This window comes from Chrysochloris asiatica, unplaced genomic scaffold (genome assembly GCF_000296735.1).
Source record: "Chrysochloris asiatica unplaced genomic scaffold, ChrAsi1.0 scaffold00031, whole genome shotgun sequence".
NCBI classification, from domain to species: domain Eukaryota; kingdom Metazoa; phylum Chordata; class Mammalia; order Afrosoricida; family Chrysochloridae; genus Chrysochloris; species Chrysochloris asiatica.
The window spans coordinates 21758427-21775342 of NW_006408549.1; the positions used below are offsets into that span (position 1 = coordinate 21758427).

General features: G+C 40.8%; 1 protein-coding gene across 2 annotated transcripts in view; it reads right to left on the reverse strand.

The window, feature by feature from the left end:
• Nucleotides 1-13722, reverse strand: part of E2F5 (E2F transcription factor 5, p130-binding) — a 38015-nt gene extending 24293 nt beyond the window's left edge. For both annotated transcript variants that reach the window (XM_006859242.1, XM_006859241.1), the window contains exon 1: nucleotides 13504-13722. In XM_006859242.1, coding sequence (XP_006859304.1) covers nucleotides 13504-13722 — 219 coding nt within the window. The remainder of the gene's footprint in view (nucleotides 1-13503) is intronic.
• Between the last annotated feature and the right edge of the window lie 3194 nt (nucleotides 13723-16916).

A 16916-nucleotide genomic window follows, 5' to 3' on the forward strand; every position in this document is an offset into this window, starting at 1 on the left:
AGAAGAATGAAGTCCTTGACAACTTCAATTTTTTCTCCACTGATAAGAATGTTGTTTATTGGTCCAGTGGTGAGGATTTTTGTTTTCTTGACATTCAGCAATGAAAGCAGATAGCCAGGACTTTTCTTCCATGGTACTACTGGATGGGCTTGAACTACCAAACTTAAGGTTAGCAGTCAATTGCTAATCATTTGCAATACCTAGGAATAGATTCTAATGAGAATACAAGAAATCTGAATGAATTCACTTTCAATCATGGCACATGGTATTTTATGTTGATGTCAGTGGAGGTACCAGTTTAAAACAAACCAGGTAGAAGGGCCTGCTGATCTACTTCTGAAAATCACCCAAAGAAAACCCCACAAACTACAATGATCTGAGCCATAACTGATCACAGCGATGGCACAGAGCTTGGCAGTGGTTCCTTCTGTTGTGTGGGGGTTCGCCATGACTCCTGCCAAGTCTACAGCAGCTAATAACAATCCCATTATAACTGTCAATGTTTGTACTGCTTACTACCTAATTTCAAAATTTGTTAGAGAATTAAAATGCAGAATGTTTGATTTCAATCCACAGTTAAGAAAATATTTTATAAGCCAGTAATGAGATAATTGTGTAATAGGATATTATGCAGATGCTATCTAATCTAATGTAACAACAGATGTAAAGTAGGTATCATTATTCCTGTTTTATAAGAAACAGACACTGAAAGCTAATGAATAGTCAAAGTGGAATTTATCATAATTAGATTTCTGTTACATAACTTACGGAAAAAACACTTTCAAACGGGCTCATAAAAAGATTTATTTTAAAAGACTAAATAAATATATTTGGTGCATAGCTAAAAGTTCCAAAACCATAATACTGCCTAGAGTAAACAAGTACCACAAGGAAATAAGAGGTCTCATTGGAAATGTAGAGAGCGGTCTGAGAAAGCAAAAAGATCTTCATTTAATTTATTTAAAAACAATAAACAATTTAAAAAAATACTACAGTTATAGCTGAGGCATTGGGGCTTGTCTGACACCTTGCAGAACTAGTTTTACAAATCGGAACAGTGTCACAAAGTGGAGATAAAGTCGTATTTTAAAGAACATTGACTTAGGAAAAGTCTGCTGAGCATCTGAATCTATAAATAGGAAGCTCTAGAGTGTTTGCTTAAGTCTTCAACTGCATGCTTTGGAAACTCTTTTTGTAAATATTAACTTTCTAAAACAGGAGCAGGAAGATTAAGAATGCATTTGTTATTCTACTACTGGGATTTGCAGTCACACATTGTCTGTTTTCAATGTAGCATAGAATTTAAGAACATGGGCTCTAAAGAGTCCCCAGCTACTAGCTGAGCAGTTATTAAACTATGTCTGTTTCTTCATCTGTAAGATAACTGTTAAAGATACAAAAGGGTTCCAAAAAGTTCAGAGAAAAATTCTATTATCTTTCAATTCCATTTTTCCATGAATTTTTTGAAGCCCCTTTATAGTTACTGCCCTGAGGATCAAATACGGTATTATATTTACAATACTTTTAAGAATGCTTGGTACCTTCATTTAGCTATTATTATTATTTATCCAATTTCTCACCAAAGAAATACGAAAAAAAAAAAAAATCCACTTACATGTGGATTTTTTTTTTTTTTTCTGTTGCTATTCAAGTGAGCTCAAGTGTTGAGGGTATCCCCTTAAACGCCATGTGGCACTAGTCACCTTCTCATTAGCAGTTCTTTCCTGCTGCTCATCAGAGATGGTTAGCATCACACAGTGTTTAAAGCAGATAGGGGTAACACTTGAGCTCACTTCAAAAGCAACAGGGAAAATAATAGGCCAAACTTACTGTTCAAAGGTCAATTGTTTTGTTCTCTGAACAGCACATCATAAAATGTATTAGAACAACCCTTATCTATCTTGTTTGTGTAACTCACTAAACTCAGCAATTCAGAACACAACAGTATGAAGTAAGGGGAAAGGTTTCTGATCAGCAAAAACAGATAAAAAGAAGTGCATTTTTACTATTCAAACAGTTTCCCCTATTTGGAACCTATTTACTCCAACTTATTATCTGATTCTTAACAGTTGGCACTCTTAAATTTCATTGTCCACAAGAGAACCAGAGGTGCCACCTGAGACACCAGCAAGACACACACCTGGCCAGCAATTATGGGATAAGCGATAAATAAGAAAAAGAAAAAAATTTTCACAAAGCAAGGAGAGCCGGGGCCATTTAGTATGACAGCTGTCTAACATACTTCAAAAAGCTTTAAGACTAGCATTTTCAGTGAATATAAACAACAATATTGCTATGACTATCTTGATTAACTAAAAAAGTAAAATTATGTATCGTATTTTCAGTTTAAAAAGACAAAGACACATCATGCATGTTAGAAAATGTTTAAAACAAAATGGTTGAGTGTTTTCCTTTTTAAAGTAATAGTGTTATTTATTAGAGAGTCCTGATGTGGCTTTGTAGGGCAAACACTAGACCACAAAGTCAGAAACCCTACATTGTTGTTGTTGTTAAGTGCCATCGAGTCGGTTCCTACCCTGTGTATGGTTTCTGAGGAGCAAACCTTGTGGTTCAAATCAACCCTGCAGTCCAGCACATTAACCGGCAGTACCACACCAAGAAGAGTTGGGAATAACTGACTAGACAGCACTTAACAACAATGATAATTAATAGAAATCAATCTTTGGCTAAGAAAACTCAACTATACACGAAGCAATCTCATTATCTAAAGAACAGACAATGGTTTCAGGATATCTGGACTTGTCATAGTTAAGGAGAAGCAAAGAAAAAAAAAGGCACTGTTTGGGATGATGGAAATACTTCACATGAAGGCATCAAACAGTTCATGGAAAAAATGGAGTCAAAATATAATGAAATTTTTCTCTGAACTATTTGTCAGCATTTATTGAACTGTCCACTTAAAATGGGTCCATTTTAATGCATGTAAATTATACCTCTATAAAGTTGAAAATTGGATACTATTATTCATCAGCTTTCAAATTTTAAACCCATGAAAAAATTGCAATGTTCAATAATGACTTTATCTAACAAACACTTGGATAGCAAATTTAAGACAGTGTTTGAGTGCTTTAAAAGTGAAAACTCATTTTAACAACCTGAAGGAGACCTGGTAGCATAGAGGGTTCCATAATGGCTTGCTAACCACAAGGTCATCAGTTAAGAATTGTGGGGAAAAGATGAGGCTTTCTGCTCCTGTAAAGATTTACAGCACTGGAAAGTCTATACTGGGTCTATATCAGTCGGAACCGACTCTAGGGCCTGTAGCAGCAGCAGCAGCAGCAAAATAACATGAGGTTGTTGTTGTTGTTAAGTGCCGTTGAGTCGCTTCCAACCCATAGCGACCCTGTACATACAGGGTTTCTGAGGGTATAAATCTTTATGGGAGTAGAAAGCCTCATCTTTCTCCCGCGGAGTGGCTGGTAGTTACGAACTGCTGACCTTAAGGTTTGCAGCCTGATTCGTAACCACTACGCTACCAGAGTAGGTACTATTATTGTCTTTATTTTTGCACACATGAAAACTGAAGCTCAGTTACTCACCCAGAGTTGCGGTACTTGGTAAAGTTAGGATGTAAACGCAGAGAGTGTAACTTCAGAGCACAAGTACTTAACCACTATGCTATGCTAGAGTTCTTCTGATGTAAAACCATTTGGCATAGTTCATTAAAGGCCTTAAAAATGTTTATTATGCTTTGATCCAGTAATTTATTAGCATACGTTTTCAAAAGCAGAAATATTTCAAAATGTCTAAATGTCAAAAATGTGTTTTTCTGAGGACATTATTTTAACATCTTCTTGTTAAGTCCAAAGTGGGCCATACATACAAAAGCCTGTTGTATCCTCTGCAACACCGACATTCCCTGCTCCCTAAAACGCTGATCTTTGGCCTCTGTGTCACTGTAACCCCTTTATAGGGAACTCTCTGCCTGCCTTATCTTCTGCAGGCACTGGGGTGTTGGTATTTCTCAGTTTCACTCTTGTTTTTTTCATCTATATCTTTCCTCCTACTGATAATTAAATGAATCTAAGTCAACATTGTTTCTCTATTAATTCCTGTAGACTGCCAGAAGTGACTCTATATACATGTCCAGAGCTAAACTTCTCTTTTCTCTAAACTCTTCACGTTTCAAACCTTCTAACTGAAAATTAACGAGCTTTGGTAGCGTAGTCATTGGGCTGCTAACCTCAATGTCAGCAGTACAAAACTACCAGCTGCTCTGTAGGAGAAAGATGAGACTTTCTACTGCAGTAAAGATTTATAGGCTCAGAAACCCTATGCAGGGTTGACATGAGTCGGAACCACTCCACGACACACCACCACCACCACCACCACCAAATGAAAACTACCAACATCCACTCAACTGACCAAGTCAGAGACTTGGCAGTGATGCATAATTTTTCCTAACTCCATATACTTAGCACCCAAGTCCTGCAACTTTGGCACTATAACATTACCTGAATCTCTCTTTACTTCTTTACATTCCCACCACCCAAGTTCACACTTAGTGTACCTTGATCACAACATCTGCTTAATTTAATAGTCCTATAATTTACAACTTCTTAAATGTATATAGGAAGGAGCTCTGGCAGCGTAGTGATTAAGAATTGGGCTGCGAACCTCAGGGTCAGCAGTTCGAAACGACCAGCTGTTCCGCGGGAGAAAGATGAGGCTTCCTGCTCCCGTATAGATTTACAGCCTCGGAAACCCTATACAGGGTCACTATGAGTCGGAACCAACTCCACGGCACATAACAACAACAACAAATGTATACAGGAGTCCTGGTGTGGCACTGTGGGTTAAAGAGCCAGACTGCAAAGCCGTTTGAACTGCCAGGTTGTCGGTTCCAGCTCACCAGCTGCTCGTCAGAAACCCTATACAGGGTTGCTATGGGTCGGAACTGACACGACTTAACAACAACTAATGTATTTAAGAGCCCTGGTTGCACAATGGTTTGAGTGCTTTGATGATAACCAGAAGATGAGCAATTCAAACCCACTCTGGCAGAAGACCTGGCATTCTGCCTCCATACAATACAGTTGACAGCCGAGGAAACCCTACGGAGCAGAGTTCAACTCTGTCACACTGGGTCACTATGATTTAGAATCCACTTGACAAGACACAACAAATGTACCCAACTGCTTTCTCTGGCTTACTGGCTCTGCCTTGCTGGGAATGTCCTTTCTCCTAACTCAGACCTAATGTCACTCATTCATTCAACTATTTGTTGCCCCTGGACTCACAGAGCACTTGGCCTACTGGGAGGCACAAACTCACAAGTCAATAAAGAACAAAGAACTCCCTGTTATAAGGAGGACTGCTGAAAAGGGGAATAATGGAGAACCTATGAATTGGGCTGCTAACCTCAGGGTCAGCAGTTCGAAACTACCAGCTGTTCTGTGAGAGAAAGATGAAGCTTTCTGCTCCCGTAAAGATTTATAGCCTTGGAAACCCTGTACAAGGTTGCTATGAGTCAGAACCGACTCCACGGCACATAACAACAACAACTTGACCCATATTAGATTAAGGAGGGCATCAGAAAGTGCACCTGTATTTGTTTCCTATTGCTGCTTTAACAAATTATCTCACCGAAGCTAAACACAGCACAAATTTATTATTTTCCAGTTCTGTAGATAAGAAGTCCAAAATGGGCCTACTGGGTAAAGATTAAGGTGTTGGCAGGGCTATACTCCTTTTGGAAGCTCTGGGAAAAAATCCATTTCCTTGCCTTCAAATCTTCTCAAATCCACCTGCATCCCTTGGCTTGTGACCCTTTCTTGTAGCAACATGAGACTGAGTCCTTCTCAGTATTCCACTCCTCTGGTTCTCACTCTTCTGCTTTCCTTCTCTTCCACTTTTAAGACCTATGTGTTACAATGGGCTCATCTGGGTATGCCTGAATAATCTACTAATTTTAAGTTGAACTGGTTAGCAATCTTAATTCCCCTTGGCCATGTATATCAACATATTCACAGGTGCCAAAGTTTAGGACATGGACATCTTTGGGTGACACTCTGCCTAATGAGCATCTAAGAGGAGGACAAGTTTAAATGAGACCAAAAGGTTGAGAGAAGTCAACAGTCACATGAATCAGTGTGTGTGTGTTGCTGTTGTTAAGTGCCATCAAGTCAGTTCCAACTCATAGCCACCCCATATAAGGTTTCTGAGAACAGATGGTGGGTTTGAACCTGCCGACCTTGTAGTTCACAGTCTAGTGCTGATCCACAGAGTCCAGTGCAGGCAGGAGGATTAACTAAGGCTCTGTAGTAGGACTCCTTATTCCTATCTTGTTGAGATTCCGTCTTATCACTGCCCTATCTTCATTAGAGGAAAGAATTTTTCCACAGTGACTGAGACTTTTGGATCTTTCTGAGCATCATCTCATTAGTCCTCTGGAACATGAAGGAGATTCAGCTAAAGTTATACTTATTTTGCTCTTCTTTAAAAAATTTAAATCCTCAATTCCACAATGATGTAATTTTTCTAGTCTTCCTCCTTATTCAGCAGCAACAATTCCAAGAACACATCAAAGAGGAATGTTCTTCAACTTCCACCTTACAACATTTCCCCAGGAGTAGCTCTTTCACGATTCTTCATCAGCCCCTAATCGGTCAGGACTGTTCCACATTTAACTGCCCAGCCTAATAGAACAATTGTTTCTGATTAGTGAATAAATTGGAAAAGAAAAAGTAGATCTCATGCCATTGTTCAGTGGTTCCTGAACTTTGATAGACATAACAATTACCTGGGATATTTGTTTAAAACATAGACTCCCAGACACTTTCCCTACTCCAAGAATTTGATTTCTCAGGCCTGACACTTAAGAATGCCAGAAAATTAAGAATCTGTATTTTTAACAAACATCCCAAGAATTTCTTATTCCACTGTATATGGGATTAACAGGTATGGTGCATATGGTGCCTAACCCTACTTCCTCCTCTAGGTAAGTAAACTCAGTTTTCAGATTCCATTTTAATGATAAAAACAGATCTGAGGATGTCCAACGTCAACACCTCTAGAAAGCAACAGAATCTGGACTATGTATCCAGAACTAGTTACTGCTTTAAAGTACAGGCCAGTCCATCCTACCCAGCACTGGGAAAGTTAAATGGTTAGCTCTCCCAACCCTTTGTTTTACTCTAATAAAGTTATTTTTCAAATCAAACTTTGGAGGTAGGAATACCTTCTGCTTGAGGGCGCTGATTCTAACATTAAATGACATGCGTCAACATTTCATCCTGTGGATACTGAGCAAGTTATTTAACCTCTCTAAGCCTCAATTTCGTAACCAGCAAAATAGAGAAAGATATCGCTTTCTGAAATTTCCTTATGAATGAAAATTAACTGAGTTAGTGAAACACTTAGGATGGTGCCTGCCATTTAGAATAAGCTATTGGTTATAAGTCGGGCTATTAACCTAAAGATTGGCAGTTCGAAACTACCAGCCGTTCTGCAGGAGATGAGGCTTTCTGCTCCTGGAAAGATTTACAGCTTCGGAAACCCTGTAGAGGGTCGTTATGAGTCAGAACCAACTCCACTAATCACGTTTATTAGTGTTGCAGAGTTTTAGTCTCCTGAGATTTTTCAGCATACATTGAAGCTCTGGCTGCCTTACTCATATATCTTTTTGGCTAATTCCTCCTAAAAACCTTAGATTAAATTATTTACTTCTTCAAAGAGGTAATTAATTCACTTATCATAAGTGGGTCTGAGTCAGGAACCTGTGAGATAAGAAACATCATAAATACTTAATCACATTAGCCCAGCTATCATTCTGGCAATTTGTACCTAAACAATTGCAATAAAAGAGATCTTGATTGTGCTTTACAAATTTTAAAATGGCACCAAAATGGCAAATTCAATATAGAAACTTAATTCTAAATTATATTTAATGGGAATTTTCAAAACAATATTTCATGATACTTATACATGACTATCAGAACAGATGGAAGTCCTGGTGTGGTGCTGTGGAGGTTAATGAGCTGGACTGCAAGGTCATTTTGAGCAGAAGGTAGGCAGTTCAAATTCACCAGCCACTCCATATACAGGGTTGCTATGGAACAGAACCAACTCGACAGCACTTAACAACAACAACAACAACATCATAACAGATATTCAGATTCTCAGAGCTGGAATAACAAGTCTATTTTAACTTGTGAAACAACTGTCATCTCTAAAGGGACATGTGGAATTTGCCATCAGTATAGTCCAGGTGTGGAGTTATGGGCTAATGTGCTGGACTGCAAAGTTGGCTTGAACCACAAGATCCGTGGTTCAAGTTCACCAGCCGCTTCTTGGAAACCCTATTCAGGGTCGCTATGGGTCGGAACCAACTCTATGGCACTTAACAACATTTTAATCACAGGCAAGACCTCTCTCCGTTCTACCACAAATAGATGAATAAAATAATCATGCATTTTTCCCTTACAAAACAGAGTCCATGCTCTTACACAAATGAAAAATAAATAGGTTTATCTTTTAGGAATACTGAAAGGCAGTGTAGCATAGAGCATAAGAAAAAATGCTCTAGTTTAAATCTTAGCTCTGTTTTTATTGTGTGATTTGGGTCAGTTAGTTAACCTCTCTTGATTTCAGTTTCTAAAACTATATTCCATAAAGACAATGGGATTTTCCCACAGACTCTTTGAAGCTGCTTTGTATTACAGAGAAGAAATTTGTTCTTATTCTTCTACACTTTATGTAATTAAGTCAGAAAAGACAACAACTGTATTGTCTCAAACACATGACTATTTCATGGGAAGATGGCTAGAATTTTTTTAAATGTCATCTTTACTATCTAAACTTTGTGCATATTAATGCCTGCTTCCATCGTATTTACAAAAAATGTTTTATCTGCTAAGTGTACAAAGGGGTTTCAAAAAGTCTGTGGACAACTGTCACAAGTGTAAAGGTAGAAGGTTCTGTAACAAAAAGGGGAGGAGAGTACTTAATCCTACAGTCCAGGAACAGAGGACCCTAGGACCATTAAGGGAGAAGAGCATGAGCAGAATGCAGGACCTTACTCAGAGAAGCAGTGACACCAGAGATGGAGACAGATGAGGACATGGAAAGAGGGAGCAGTTGAGGACTCCAGACTCATGGAAAGAGAAAGACTGAGTGCTAGCAGCCAAGAGGCAGGCATGCAGAATTTGCCCTTTAGTTGTTTAAATGGTTATATATACCTGAGTGTTTTTGTGTACATCCCCCCAAAACAAAACAAAAACAGAGGGAATAGAAGCAAATACTGTTGAATGATGATGCACGGGGGGAATTGTAATCATTGCAATGAAATGATAAGTGTAAAACTGATGTTCTCCCATGTAAACTATCTCTCAATTCACAATAAAAAATTGTTTTAAAAAGTCTGTGGAAACATTACATTATCTTTTAATTCCATTTTTCCACAAATCTTTGAAGCCCCTTTGTACAACTCCAAAGTATAATTAACTTAACCTTCCTGAAATAGGTATGTTGTTGTGTGCCGTGGAGTTGGTTCCAACTCATAGTGACCGAGGCTGTAAATCTTTACAGGAGCAGAAGACCTCATCTTTGTCCCACAGGAACAGCTGGTAGTTTCGAACTGCTGACAGTTAATCAAGATTAGCAGCCCAATTTGTAAGCACTACTCTGGTAGCGTAGTGGTTACGAATCGGGCTGCGAACCTTAAGGTCAGCGGTTCGAAACTACCAGCCGCTCCGCGGGAGGAAGATGAGGCTTTCTACTCCCGTAAGGATTTACACCCTCGGAAACCCTGTACAGGGTCGCTATGGGTCGGAACCGACTCGACGGCACTTAACAACAACAACTCTACTAGAGCTCCTGAAATAGGTATATAAGAAAAATAAATGATGGCTTTATAATTTCAAACTGTTGTTGTTGTTGTTATGTGCCATGGAGTCAGTTCCGACTCACAGCGACCCTTTACAGGGTTTCCGAGGCTGTAAATCTTTACAGGAGCAGAAAGCCTCATCTTTCTCCCATGGAACAGCTGGTAATTTTGAACTGCTGACCTTCCAGCTTGCAGCCCAATTCGTAACCACTACGCTACCAGAGTTCCTTATAATTTCAAATTAGAAGACATTTATAATTGTCATGCTAGTTTACCTTCAGGAATCCTGATGTGGCACTGTGGGACCTCTAACCAAAAGTTCAGCAGTTCAAACCCACCAGCTGCTACTCAGAAATCCTACACAGGGTCACTATGAACCAGGAATGACTTGACAGTCCATCTTAACAGGTATTGTCAAAAATATTGTAATGATCCTTTACTCTGGTGCAATTAAGAAACCCCACTGAAAAGAATTCTATGTAAAATTTTACATTTATACATTTATGAAGGAGCTCTGGAAGCTAGTTACGAATCAGGCTGCGAACCTCAAGGTCAGCAGTTCAAAACTACCAGCTGTTCCACAGGGCAAAGATGAGATTTTCTGCTCCCGTAAAGATTTACAGCCTCGGAAACCCTGTAACAGGGTTACTAAGAGTCGGAACTGACTCCATGGCACACAACCACCACCATATATATATGTATGTATGATAAAGGAGCTCTGGTAGCGTAGTGGTTACGAATCGGGCTGCGAACCTTAAGGTCAGCGGTTCGAAACTACCAGCTGCTCCACGGGAGAAAGATGAGGCTTTCTACTCCCGTAAAGATTTACACCCTCGGAAACCCTATACAGGGTCGCTATGGGTCGGAACCGACTCGATGGCACATAACAACAACAACAATGATAAAGAATGATAAACTTTTCTCTAGAAATATAAAGTTGTTACTATACTTGAGACCTCATGCTAACAGCTGAAACGTTTGAACTTTTAGGAGCCGTCCAGGATGAATGAAACAATGTTGTTAGGAAATATCAACCTCTACACCCTACTTGTTAAGTGCCATAGAGTCGGAACAACAACAACAACACCCTACTTACTACACTATGACTTTTGTGGAACAATTATATGGCCAAAGATGAAACAGAAGGAATCCAAGAAATTTAAGGTGAAGCAAGAGCAATGTTCTAGCATATTCCCAGGGCAACTTTGGGAAGAACTTCTCAAGGTTCAGTTTCCTCTTGATAAACCCAAACTTCTCCACAGGCTTTTAGTAAAGTTATGGGCTAGAGGTGGATTTTTATCATTTGAATGGCAATTTGCAACTTCTGTTGTGTAAAACCCCTGATGACCTCAAGACTTCCTATGAAATTCTTGAAACAATCCATTGTAATTCACTACAATTTAAATACCATATATGCACGCATCACTTAGGGGAGAAGAGTGATGGAAAGAGAGAGAAAAGGGAGAAAACAAAAAATTTCTATAGAATGAAAACAATTCCAAGACAAATATTCCAAAAAGAACAGAAACTACTTCCCAAAAGGCCAAATACGTATATAATATATAAAGTACAACAATGCATATAATTCAATTCAATGACCACTAAACCCCTACTGAAGTTCTGGTGTGGCACTGTAGAGTAAAGACTGTACTGCTAGCCACAAGGTCGGCAGTTCAAATCCACCAACTGCTGCTTAGAAACTCTTTATATAGTGTTGCTATGAATTCTAATCCACTCTAGGGCACTTAACAGCAGGCACCTACTACATACAGGGGACTGAAGAGTCACTCACTGGGCAACACCTGAAAGAGGGCCCCCCTTGCAGAAGGACCAGCACTGGATTACCTAATAAGCAAGGCAAACACTGGCTTACTTGCAATTACTTACTAATCTGTAATGAACAGCTTCACATTTTTCATCACATCGAACCTTCTTCTTCTAGGTCTCACCAACCCCACAGTACCTTCCTAACGAATCTGTACCTCTTAAAATTTGAAACTCTGACGGGGGCAGAGTACCCAGTAAGCACTGCCTTACTTGTGCTTACCTACTAATATGTAGTGAAGTTTCATGTTTTCATCACATGTAGAGAAACCATGTTGTTGTTGTTAAGTGCAGTCGATTCCGACGCATAGCAACACTGTATAGGGTTTTCATGGAGCAGCTGGTGAGCTTGAACCACCAACCTTGCAGTTTAAACGAAAGTCGTTTGTGAGCATTAGCTCACAGAGCCACACCAGGACTTAGGTAAACACAAATAAGCTCATGTTTACATTACTGTGTCATCAGTCCCTGCAGAAGACACTATTGACCCCTGGGTTTCTTTGGTTCCTACAGTCAGGGGAGTTTTGGAAGGCTCGTTCCCTGATCAGATGTTGCTTTATGGGCAGTCTTTAAAGTTTAAGGGACACCCTCAAACAATGTAGAGGGCAATTTAGTGGATGCTAGAACCAATGCTCCAAGCAAGGTGTGTGACGCTGTGGTTTGGTTTATTTATTTTTTAAACTTTGTCGGGATCAACTTAACGGCAATGGGTTTGCTTTGGGTTTTGTACTTAAACTTGGTGCACAGGTTGAAATTTAATTCACCGCAACGCTGTGGAATCCTTCCAAATTCAGCCTTGAACGGTTAAGTCAGCATCGTGGACCTAACAGCTTTTGATGCATTGTTTATTTAACTGATTCGAAGTAAAGGGCGAAGTACACGTTGCCTAGTGAAGCAGAACAGCGTTCACCAAAGCTTCCACCTCTTTGGGTGAAAGTTATAAAACATTTCCTTTGTGTAATGGCAAGTAACACTTTTGGAAATCTGTAACTGATGCCAAATTTGAATCACAAATCAACTATTTTTTCCTAACCAACAGTGTGATGGAAGCGTGGTGGTTCTACAGGATAAGCATGCGACTGCGAACCACGATTAGAGCCCACCAGCTGCTAGGATTGAGAAAGATGAGACTTTTACTCCCGCAACGGATTTACAGCCTCGGAAACCCTAAACAGGGTTACTATGAGTCAAAACCGACTACTCCGCACTAATCAAACAAAATCAGTGACATTAAAAGAAATACACAAGAAGACTTTATAATGCCATTATTTTAAAGTGCAGTAGGGAGAAACGTTTTATTTCATACTTTCATGTGGAAAAAGTGGCAGACCTAGCTTAATTTTTTTTTAAAAAAACAACCTTCACACGATCTCTTGTTGGTAAGTGCAGTCGAGCAGGTTCCGACTCTGAGCGACCCTGTAGTAGTATACTGAAAAACCTCACTTATCTACAGAAAACTCAATACTGCAGTGTCTTTCTGTAATGAGCCCAGGTGGCCCCTGAGCCTCAGCCACAGGTGGGCCCCAGCAGCAAGAGAAGTCGCCCACCCTCGGGGTCTCTGAGCGGGGCAACAGCCACACGGGGGCGCTGAAGGTCCTAGGCCCCTTTGTCAAGAACCCGACGCGGCGCCCAGGCCCCATTGGTTACGCGGCTGGTCGAAGTCTCCAAGGTCCTACGTCCCTCCCCTATCCCGTCGTCCAGGCCCCAGCGCAGGCCACATGGCCGCTGAGCAATTCCACACCACACTGCCTGACTGCACGCGGCGTGGGGGTGCGATTCTCCCCCAGCCCCAGGCTGCTAAGTATGCCCCCAGCCTAGCCTTCCACGCTCACCGCTTTGAGATCTAGGACGCCGTCCTTGGCCTCCTGCAGCAGAGACACAAATTTGGTGGTGAGCAGCCCCAGGCTCTTCTCGTGCCGGCTGCTGCCGCTCCCGAGCTGCTGCTGCGAAGGCTGCTGTGGAGGCTGAGGCTGGGGCGATTGCGGCTGCGGCCGCTGGCCCTGCCCCTGCGGCGCCTGCTGGCCGGAGCTCGCGGGCTCCGCCGCCGCCATCGTTTTCCCGCGCCGCGTCGGTCCGGCCCCCGCTCTTGGCCGCTGGCAGACCCCTCCCGTAGCCACCTGCTGGCTCCGCTCCGCAGCGGCCGCTCCCGCGCAGTCCGCCGAGAGCGATCAAAGAGTGGCTGGCTTCTGCAAACAGGTGCGCTGCGCTCCCCTGTATCCCGGCCGCGCAGCCTCCGCCCCCTCCCCAAGCCCGGGGAAGCGTGAATGAAGCCCACAACCGAGGGGAGGGGGAGTGGAAACTGAGAGAAGGAGCAGCGAGGGGTGGGGATAGAAGTTTAAATGGCAGGAAGTGACGCCACGCCCGTCTCGTTGCCTGGAGACGCATTTTTCTGTAGGAAGGAGGAGCAAACCGGGAAGCTGGGGAGCGTGGGGGTGTGTGTGTTTCGAACTCGGCTCCTCACCCTGCTAGCGAAATCCCCCAAGGGCAACTGACTTCACGTAAAAACTTGAGAAGAAACAAAGTTTCTTTCTTGGCAGCAATCACTATTCTCAATGGCTATAAATGTCGATGCTGTGAAGTTGACTGAAACGCTAGGTTTATGAAGATTACTCGTCGATCACTTACTTTCATTGGACTGCTTTCTGCTGCCTTTGCTCAGATTTCTCGTTTAGAGCTTTAGAATCGTTTGCATACATTTCAATGACCTATATTGCTGCCTTTGCTGAGATTTCTCATTTAGAGCTTTAGAATTGTTTGCATACACTTCAAGGACCTATACTAAGTACAGGGCTTTATTCCATAAATCGTCTTTTTCGATTCCGGACACAGGAAATGCAGAATCGTAGAGTTTAGGGTTGGTTTTATCCTCATCAGAAATCACCTCCAAAGCCTTTGCTTTATAGATGAAAAACTAAAGTGTACTTGTTGTTGTCAAGTTCTAACTCATAGCGACCCTGTACAGGATTTCAGAGGAGCCACCGAGCTTGCAATTATTTCAAATCAGCCTTGCAGCCCAGTGCTTGTTCTAAGGCACCACACCACAGTGTATTGCCAAAAACTCACCTACATCTCCTTATATAAATTCGAATATAGGTTTCAGTAACACTCAAATCATGGTAAATGAAATCTCACACCGATTTTCGGTAGAAAATTCCAAACTCTTGATAAAGAGGACCAAGTTTTAAATGACTTGATGCCACCTACAACACTTTGAATACTCTTAGACGCTCAGCAAATAAGTGAAGGAAGGAAAAAATCTATATGGCAGTAATTAAGAACGTTTCTTGTAAGATTTTGCTTGATTTAAAATAGTAATGTTAAGTGCTATGGAGCCCTTCCAACACACAGTGACCCTGTATAGGGTTTCCAACCTTACAGTTCAGCACATTAACCCACAAAGCTACACCAGGACTCCGAAACAGTAATAAACCAGCAAAAGGAAAAAAAAAAAAAAAAAAAAGTGAAATACTGAGAAGCATTAACTGGTAAAACTGAGCAAGCATACCACCTATATCAAAAATCATTTTCCATTTGTAGATATTAATAACCACGTAGCCTATATTTTAAGCAAAGAAATATATAAACAAATCTTAAAATTAAAAACTGAAAACGTGAAAAATCCGTTCAATACCATCACATTTGAGCAATTTAAGCTATTCTAGAATGGGTTTTCCAGTGTTGCTTGGCATTAGCAAAAATACCAACATGTTTTCCAAATTAGTTTTATTGGTTGCTACCCAATAATGTCATCAACCAACTGCCAAGGAGCAGCTGGTGGGTTTGAACTGCCAGCCTTTCCATTAACAGGCTAGTACTTATCCAGAACTCCAGTTTGGTAGTGGTGGTGGTTGTGGTTGTGTGCATTGGAGTTGGTTCCACCTCATTTTTCTCTTGGGGAACAACTGGTAGTTTTAACTGCTGACTTTGAGGTTAGCAGGAGGGCTTGTAACCATTAAGTCACCAGAGCTCCTTTAATTTGAAAATAGAACATTCAAGGTCAGCAGTTCAAACTCACTAGTCAGAAACCCTATTTGGGTTCGCTATGAGTCAGAACTGACTGGATAGCAGTTAACAGCAACAACTATAGCTGCAGAGACAGGAATTGGCAAAAATAAATCTACTATTTAAAAGTTTACATTTACCTAAAGATATTTTTGTTTTAACTCTATAAAATTTTCTATAAATTGCCATAGAATATGCACTGGACTGCTAACAACAAGGTTGGCAGTTCAAACCTATCAGTTGCTCATTGGAAATCCTATACAGGCTCATTATGAGTCAGAATTGATTTATCAGCTCTTAACATAAATCAGTTATAATACTTTTAATGACACTAATAATTCACTTGAAAATTTATTTTGTACTTTTGTGTGTGTTTTTGTAGCGAACTTTTCTCCTGGTTAAATTAGCTAAGACTCAGATAGAAAAAAACGCACAAAGTAACAACTATTTCAATTAAGCTTCAAAATCTTACATCTATTAATTGCAGTGGTGTCCCTTCCACTCTTAGTGACCTTGTATAGGGTTTTCAAGGAGAGGCTGGTGGGCCTTGGGGTTGAACTGCAGACTTTGTGGTAAGCCGTCAGTGCTTATCAGGGTACCACACTCCTATTGTTGTTGTTAAGTGCCGTTGAGTCAGTTTTGACCCATAGCGACCCTGTATAGGGTTTCCAAGGAGTGACTGGTGAGCTTCAACCACCAATCTTGCTGGTCAAATGGCTTTGCAGTCTGGGACATTAACCCACAGGGTGTATGGGAAGTGCTTTCTCATCTTTGGGTGGTGGTGAGGGGTTTAGGAGTGAGAGGATCACCTTTGATGTTTATTTAAAATGCTGATTTTTTAGTCTAAATTTCAGAAATCAAATCCACATTTGATCTAGGGTTTGACCTGGGAATCTACATTTCAAAACACAGTTTCATGGAAAAACAAGGCGGATGGGAGAATGATTAGGCAGGTTTGCATGGACAAAGTGGGACAGAGGTAAAAAAGGATGTATGCACAACCTTGGAACAACAGGGCTCTGGGCTACAGGGATTGAGGCATGGTTGGAATGGGGAAAAGGGGAGAAACAATATTAAGATATTTGGCTGTCTTTTGAATCTTGGTTTCCCTGGCATACCATTCTAAAATAGACACTTGAGGGGAAGAAAAAGGAATAGCCAGAAATATCACCATAGAAAGCTTGTAAGTCTGTCTTCTGCCTATAACTGATTGGAATACCTAAAATGGGGCTACAGTGTGCCC